The sequence below is a fragment of the Sorex araneus genome, chromosome X (genome assembly GCF_027595985.1).
Source record: "Sorex araneus isolate mSorAra2 chromosome X, mSorAra2.pri, whole genome shotgun sequence".
Taxonomy (NCBI): domain Eukaryota; kingdom Metazoa; phylum Chordata; class Mammalia; order Eulipotyphla; family Soricidae; genus Sorex; species Sorex araneus.
Genome location: NC_073313.1, coordinates 196,182,402 through 196,191,036, shown reverse-complemented (window position 1 = coordinate 196,191,036; position 8,635 = coordinate 196,182,402). Strand labels below are relative to the sequence as shown.

The 8,635-nt window shown below is 39.3% G+C and overlaps 1 protein-coding gene across 1 annotated transcript in view; it reads left to right on the top strand.

Moving 5' to 3' along the window:
• Positions 1-1,427: 1,427 nt before the first annotated feature.
• Positions 1,428-8,635, top strand: part of IFIH1 (interferon induced with helicase C domain 1) — a 70,871-nt gene continuing 63,663 nt past the window's right edge. The window contains 1 exon segment of the mRNA XM_004608093.2: positions 1,428-2,320. Within this exon segment, the coding sequence (XP_004608150.2) occupies positions 1,874-2,320 (447 nt within the window). The 5' untranslated portion in view covers positions 1,428-1,873.

The following is an 8,635-nucleotide window of genomic DNA, read 5'->3' as shown; positions in this document are numbered from 1 at the left end:
CTAGACATTCTTGTATGGCCAAAGCTCCATTTCACTTCAGCAACTCTGAGTTTGCCATCAGCCCACATGCTAGAGTCAAGGAAAATGAAAATTCCATCGGGGGAGGTGGCAGCAAAGGCCTACTATAGCTATACTATATCTGTGTATAGCTATGTACTAGCTATTGGGTAAATAGGTCATTTCCTAAAGCAGCCTACAGTTTCTTGGGAGAAAAAAAAAAAGGGGTTAGTCACGCTTAATTGGCTATTTTTGCATGCCCCCAGTAAGCACTCACGAAGACTATAAGTCTGTTATCTGTCCAAGCACTCCAAGTTTCCTTGGTCTATCCAAATTTTGCTAAAAGACTGCTTTTCCTATAACCTAAAGGAGCATAATGGCTGCTCACACGACCTCTTGATACAACTCTGGACCACAGGATTCTCTCTTAACATCTATGTGTTCCGAACCACCTTTCTCCAAGTCTATGGAATGCCTTAGCATGCAACAACCTCAAGGACCCACGGTTATGAGGCCTCTATACTAAAACAAAGCTGCCATTTTTCAGTGTGGGTGTCTTTTTTTTCCCTTGTGACATAGACAAATGTTGATGTTTACTACAAGTTGGTACATTAGTTGCTAATTAAGTTCCTAGCTGCTTCAGCCAAAACTTGCTGTATTGAATCCAAGAAAGGAATGGCAGCTATAACAAAAATAAGTTGTTTTGGGGATTTTGTTTTGTCTTATTAAAGGAAAGCTGTGTATTAAAGGATGAGGGAGATTTGCATGCTGGAAGAGAGGAACTCTAGTCTTGATTTCCTCTTAAGCTGAGTTGGTTGTTAAAGTCCTGTGTGTTTGACACCCAGGCGATTGAAGAGTATGTGAATTAAGTCAACCATTTACCTCATTACCACCTCGATTTTTCCTACCTCAGCAATCTGCAGAGAGAACACAAGTCTTGCGGCACAGGCAAAAGTCTTTTTATGCCAGGTTTATTCCAGGAGGGGAACAGAGGTCCTCTTTTCCCGGGACTCCGGGCTGGAATATCTTTGCAAAGTGCCTTCTTGGCTTCATGTCTTCATGGCTCCACTTCTCCCTGCAGTGGCACAGTCTGGAGGGTCCAGAACCAACCCACCATGGGGTAAATCCTCATCAAGGTTTTGGCAGTTTCTCTGCAACATTTAGGCGGAAAGTCCCCCCAGCCACTCTCTTTCAGGGCCGTCCGTTGATCTGCAATTGTAAGCCTAGGAACGGTGGAAAACAGTTTGATTTCCGAGGCAGAATCCAGCAAGAAATGGCCAAAGTCCGGCCCCGGGGGATTGCCGCAGCATTGTAATTGGGGGCGGGGGGGGGGGGGGGCTGGAGAGAAATCCCTTTCCTTTTTGGATTTCCCAGTGTCCCAGATCCGTGGACTTCCCCGCCCGGAACCCAGCTAAGGGTGGCTCCTTCCCCCAGTCACACAAACACGCCCCGCTCAGCTGATTAAGTGAGGTAAGTTTCTAGGCGGAGAATCGAAACGGAAACCAAAGTCTGGCGAGTTATAAGGGTGGCCAGGAGGAAAAGTGGACGCTGAGCTCCCACCCGTTCCAACGCGCCGCGCTTGGCCTCCAGGTGTCCAGTCGCTGAGCGCTCAGCAGGGGACTCCAGCGCTCCTGGGCTGCCCGCGCACACAGCCCGGATCCGGCAGACTCCGTCCCCGCTAGTGCTCAGCTTTGCACAAGCCCAGGTGCGTCCAGAGCTCTCTTCCGAGCGTCCTAAGGGCACCCGGTGCGGTGGGCAGGCGCTTCACCCAGACTCCCGGGCGCCAGCCCAGACGGCCCCGCAGCGGCGCGCACCCGTTCAGCCGGGATAAGCAGCCGGTGGGTGTTTGGGGGAGCACCCCCTCCTTGCTCCAAGGATGTCGAGTGACGATGCCACAGACAAGAGTTTCTGCTACCTCATTTCCTGCTTCAGGACCAGATTGAAGTTGTACATCACGGTGGACCCCGTGCTGGACTATCTGAACTTTCTATCCTTGGAAGACAAGGAGCAAATTCGGAAGAAGGTTAACGAACTCGGGAACATGCAGGGGGTGGATCTGCTGCTACAAAAGTTGGAGAATGGCAGGTGGCCCCAAGGCTGGACCACAGAATTTGTCATGGCTCTCCAGAATACTGGCAACAATTTAGCTGCCCGCTACATGGACCCCAAAGACTTGCCCTCTCCGTCCTTTGAGAATTCCCATGACCAGTGCCTCCGTCTGTTGACTCTCCTTCAGCCTACTCTGGTGGAGAAGCTTCTGGTTAAAGATGTTCTGGATGAGTGTGTGGCGGAGGACCTGCTGACCCTTGAAGACAGAAATCGGGTACGTGTCTATTTACCTGGAACTGGGCCTTGGGGCAGCTCTTGCAAGTGGGACTCACTCTTGAACATTTCTGAACATCTTTGGAAAATCTGGTTCCCTGTTTCATTGAGAAGTTAATATCTAGGCCCTTCAAAATATACCTTCGAAATCTTACCAGAGAGAGAGAGAGAGAGAGAGAGAGAGAGAAGACAGACAGAGACAGACAGAGAGAGACAGACAGAGAGAGACAGACAGAGATAGTTTTTCTAGGTCTTTGGATGAAATAAGCCCAAAAGGCTTTAACTTAATAATCATAATAACTGTATACTAACAGATGAGGCTTACTGAGCACTTATTATGTGCATTTATCATTTTTAAAATGTATTGCAAAATGTCATACTTGTTATTATTTACTACAATTTTTAATGTTATTAACTCTGTTTTATGGGCTGGAGCGATAGCGCAGCAAGTAGGGCGTTCGACTTGCACATGGCCGACCTGAGTTCGATTCCTCCACCCCTCTCAGAGAGCCCGGCAAGCTACCGAGAGCATCTCGCCTGCACGGCAGAGCCTGGCAAGCTACCCATGGCATATTCGATGTGCCAAAAACAGTAACAACAATGGAGATGTTACTGGTGCCCGCGCGAGCAAATCGATGAGCAACCGGATGACAGTGACAGTGATTAACTCTGTTTTATAGGTGGAAAAACTGAAGCCAGTTTAATAACTTGCCTAGAGCTGCTCCAGGTGAAATGCTAGAAAGTTAGCTTTTGATGGAGGCAAAGAGATTATATCTTATTTAATACAGTTCCACAGACCAAGGACCAGCGAACCTTGATTCCTAGACTAAATCCAGTCAGCTTCTTTTTTTTTTTTTGATCCTATAATTAAGGATTGTTCTTGAGTTTTTGGTTCTATATTTTCAGTGTTCAGTAAAGTTTAGTTGGAACACAGACATGCCCACTCATTTATATATTATAACAGCCTGCAGTTATAACAGTCTATTATAAGAGACTGCATAGCTCAGAAAGTCTAAAATATGTATTATGTGAACGTGAGAGAAAACATTTTAAATTCTTTGGCCCATATTATAAAAAATACCACATATTCTTGTTCTAAATAAGGAATTAAACAGAGAGATTACACACACACACACACACACACACACATACACACACACACACTCACATACACAGAGTTTGGGAGAGAGCACACCCAGTGGTGCTCAGAGCTTACTCACAACTCTGTGCTCAGGGATCTCTCTTGATGGTGATCAAGACATCAAATATAGTGTCAAGATTTAAACCCGGGTCCACAACATGCAAGAAAAAAGCCTTAACCATCTACTATCTCTCCAGGCCACACAAACACTTTCATAAAATAAATAACAGCTGTTGGAAATTGAAAGTGATAAATCATTAGAAAATATATCACTAATTGAAGTTTTTAATATTAGTGAAAGACGGTGGATTTGGAGTGGGGAGGCGGCCACACCTATTATTGTCCAGGGCTTCTCCTGACTGGAACAGGGGTGACTCCTGGTGGGTCTGGCAATTGAATGGGGTTTGGTTGCAAGAATCTTAACCTCTGTTTTGTCTCTCTCATATAAGAATAGTGGGTTTCCAGATGGCATTTTTTTTGGTAGGGTAACTGTTAACAGTTCATTTTATGCTTTATTGTAGTGTCTTTATTGTTCCATTGAATTTAGTGTTTCATTGTTTTGCAGTGAGTGAAACATACTGTGAAACGTAGAAATACTCATCCATTTGAATCTCACTTATTCAGTGTTGTTAGTCAAAAGTTTTATTTTCAAGCACATTTGAACACATAACTTTAAGTCAAAAGGTTTATAGGTTGCTATGATTTTGCCATTTTCTTTCTCTTATTATTTTTGAGTCATCAGTTTCTTGCATCCTCATTATAAAGTTGTGGTCATTGGTCTCACATCAGCCTATGATAACTAAACTCAGTGTTTCTTCGTAGATTTGGCAAGCACACGGCTTGTCCAAAGACCCAAGCATGCATCTCATTTTGACGAATGGTTTTCCCTTTTAACAAGTAAATTACTTTACACTGTTGTCAGTAACGTTATGTAGTTTTGTGTATTGAGAACCAGCTAGAACGCATTATAGTAGTCCAGCTGGATATGACAAATGTGTACATCACTGTGGCAGAATCTTAATTTGGAAGACAGTATGCAGCCTTCAAGCCAGCTGGAGTTGGAAGATGGCATTTCCAGCCACAGTAGCTGTTAGGAAGTCCAGAAGCAACAGAGTCCAGTAACACCACAAAGCTGTTTATGTTTGGTGGGTATAATGTCCCGATTGCCAGTGAAACAGCACTTCTCCTTATTTACTCTAAATACTTCTGCCTATCAGCATCACTTTTGTCTTGCCTGGATTGAATTTCTGCCAACAAGATTTTATCCAACTTCTTGATTCTGGCAAGCTTGGAGGCAGTTAACAAAATGGGATGCAAGGAATTTGACATAAAGAAGATATAGAGTAAGGGAATACTCTGTACTGATAACAGGTAAGGCCCAAACAACCCTAATTCTTCTTCAGATTTGAACTTGATAGGATGATTCAAAAGACAGAGAAACTATGTATTAGATGCTCTCAAAGGATGAATTTTGCCTTTGTTAGACGATGGAATCAATTTTGTACCATCATTTTGCATGTATCATCAGACTCAGAAATAAGGTGTGAACGATGATTGGAGGGAAGAATTTGATTTCGAAAAATACATATTATTATGGGGGTGAGGGATTAATATTTATTTTATAACAGCAAAGTGTAGTGGAATTTGAAATAAGAAGACTTGAATTTGAGACTTTTTTTTGCATTTTATAACATGTTACCTTGGTCTGAGTAAAATTTCATGATCCTAACTTTACTCATTAATATACTTAGAATCTTTAGGTACCCAGAAGCTGGCTAGGAATACCTGTAAGTTTGGTGTTTAATAATTACTTGCTTATTGAGTAATTATATGAATGCAAAAAGTATTCTGGAATAAGATTAAAACAGACAATACAATGAACTGACTTATTAGGCAATCAGAAATGAAAAGATGATGGGGTTAAGCTTTCCATTTGCTTTTTTTGGACTACTTTGAGAAACAGTTATGAAGAAATTCTGTTTTAAAAATATTTTAATCTCTCCTGGATTCTGTTAAGACATTTTACACTTGGTCCATTAGATTAAGATTCCTACTTCAGTTTTCTAGCTCTTGCTTGCTGTAAATGAGAGATTTTGACAAATTATTTAAGATTTAGGTTTGTGTACAGTCTAAAACCCAGATAAACCATTTAATAGATTTAGTGAAGCTTAAATTTATAGTATGATACCTTTGTTCCTGACAAAGGTATTACACTGGTGAAAATATTAAAGAAATATTACACTGGTGAAAATATTAGAGAAATATTACACTGGTGAAAATATTAGAGAAAATATTGATATTACACTGGTGAAAAATATTAGAAAATAATACACACTATAACTTTGCTTTGCAACATAAAGTTTATATTATAGTTTTGGTCATTCTTGAAATAAGCAGTTTAAGATGCCTAGTGTATGTGAGGTATTATTGTAAAAAATGGAGATTCATCAATAAATGATTTACCTTATAAGTAGTTGTAATCAAATGGTTCTTATAGTATGGGCATGTTCTGTGCTGAGACACTTCTACTTTAGAATGTAGACTGACTTCTTGGCACCATCATTGGCTTAGACAACTAGGACTTCTGCAAGTGATCAATAAATATTCCCATTGTGTCTTAATATCAGAATGAACAGTTATGGAGAAGCACCTAATCTTGCCCTATCCAGGTCAAAATTTTAAATAGTTGTAATCCTGGAAGAGAGTCCATAACTTTTGTTTATAGAAGAGAGCCAGAAAAAAACATGCTAAAGTCATTAGAAAGTGAGGTCAGTTCTCCCTATATGGAATTGAGTACCCCAAGTTTTAGTCTCCCGGGGTTCCTTATCTCATTTATTTTAATAGGCAGATTAGAATGGATAAAAATATTATTAGTAGAAAAAACTACTATAAAAATTAATTCTGTCATTATGACAACCTATATTGACTTGCAAGGATACTAAATTTTTGCAGGGAACTATTTCTTACCAGAAGGAGCCTCCAAGCATGCCTTCCCCTACTGGGGCAAGCCCCTTTGTGAAAAGTTTTTTCTGATCAGAAGAGGTACAGAGGTTGGGGCACAAATATCTTATATTGCCAACCCAGATTTGATTCCCAAGACCACTTATTCCTAGAGCATCACTAGGTGCAGCCCCAGAGGCCCCTGAACATTACCGGTGTGTCCCAGGTGATCCCCACACTGAATCTGAGCAACAACACCACATCCTCAGTCTCACATTGAACTGCAAGCCTGGGTGACAGACAGGCCAGCAGGGCCTCCAGGCCTGGTAAGTACCACTTACTAGTTTTAGCATCCCCAAAACAAGAAGGAAAAAAATCCTAGTTTTTAACGTAACTTGTTTCCTGATTTACTGGTACATAGACCTCTTGTCCCCTGTTTAGCATTCTACAGTGTCAGTTATAGTGGTTAAGTACAATTTGAGACTATAAGAAAGTAAGATATTTTGAGAGGGGAAATTATAAATAACAGAAGTTTGCATATGCAAAAAACCATAATTTAGTGTTGCTGTTGGTTTTGATCAGACACTGGGGATTTGGGAACTATTTCCTGAGATTATGGGATAACCACTAGGCTGAGAGCTAAACTCTAATGCTGTCAACAATCGCTTTTGTATTTAAATAGCTAAATTGTGATGTGGGAAAGGAAGCATTTTGGCGTTATTTTTTGTGGCCAAACCCAGTGAGGTTCTGGGCTTACTCCTGGATCTGAAATCACACCTCGTGTGACTCTGAGGATCTTTTGCAGTTGTAAAAGTATGAACCCTGGTTGACTGCATGCAAAATATATGCTCTACTGGGTGTATTATTGCTCCGGCCTGGAAGAAAACATTGATTAGGAAACTGTTCATTTGTGTTGGCAAGCAAACACAATGAATGAAAACATCAGTGGTTTCTCTACTGATTTCTACTGGAAAGAGAAAAGTTAGGCCCAAATATTTAGAATATATTGACGTGTAGTCTTTTTTAAGATTTTATTTTTTTAACTTTAAAAAACTTAATTGAGGTTCGGTGATTTACAATACTGTTAATGATGGTTTCCCATGCACACAATTCCAGATCACACTTGAATTGTATTCTCCAGTTTCATTTTTGTTTTGTATTTTGTAAATAAGTTAACCTATCAATCCTCTTAAGTGTCACTTGCAAATCCTAGACTCCCCAAAACAGTAAAAAGAAAAATTCCTGTCTTTAACAGTTTTTTTTTTTAAACTTGTTTCCTGATTTACTGATACATAGTCCCACTTGTCCCCGGTATACAGTAGATTTCACTTCACATTCACAGAAATCAGAAATCATCCACGGGAGGAGGACATACATGAGTGGGATTCACCATGTGTTTTGTTACTCCAAATTTCAGTGACTTTCACATAGGAATATAATGTCTTTACTGGTTTTAGGAGAAAGATTATTTTTTTTAAAAAAAATATGTGATTTCTTCAGAGAATTAATGTAATTTCTGGCATGCAAATTGGTTACAATTTCTTAAAAATTCAGTGTTTTGGTAAAACTGTCTAAATCAAATAGTATTCAAATAATAATAATATTTGAAGGAAATAATAGCATATAATTCTTTTATATGAACTCAGTAAGGACCAAGCAAGCTTGACAGATGTAGTTTTGCAGAAAATATCTATTTGATTAATAGTTTAAGACTATAGATAAGACAGGGATTAGTATATGCTTAGATTTTTAGTAGTACTTATTACTATAATTTTAGTTTTTAGAGAGTTTTCTTCTGGTTACTTAAAAAAAATGCATTTAAATATGATTAATTATGGAAATATTTAATTTTTTAAATTTTTAAATTAAAAATATTTATTTTTTTTAAATTTTCTAAAATTGGAAATATTTGAGAAGGTGGTGAAACTAAAGTTATTTAACATATATAGCAAAGATTGCCTAAATTAGCAAGTAGTAAGAAAGATGCTACACATACCAGAGAATATAATGATTTTTTTCATTAGGAGTTTAATAAAGCTAATAATCCTCTAATAATTAATAGAGGAAAGGAGAGAAATGAACTAAAATTTATTATGTTCATGCTTATTTAAACCACTTATTACCATAAGTTGAAACTCAAAGTTGGAGACAGTTATTGACTATATTGTTATTTGATATTGTAGTTCAGAAAGGCAATGTTTGGCCCCTGGGAACAATGGCCTGAATCAAATTCTA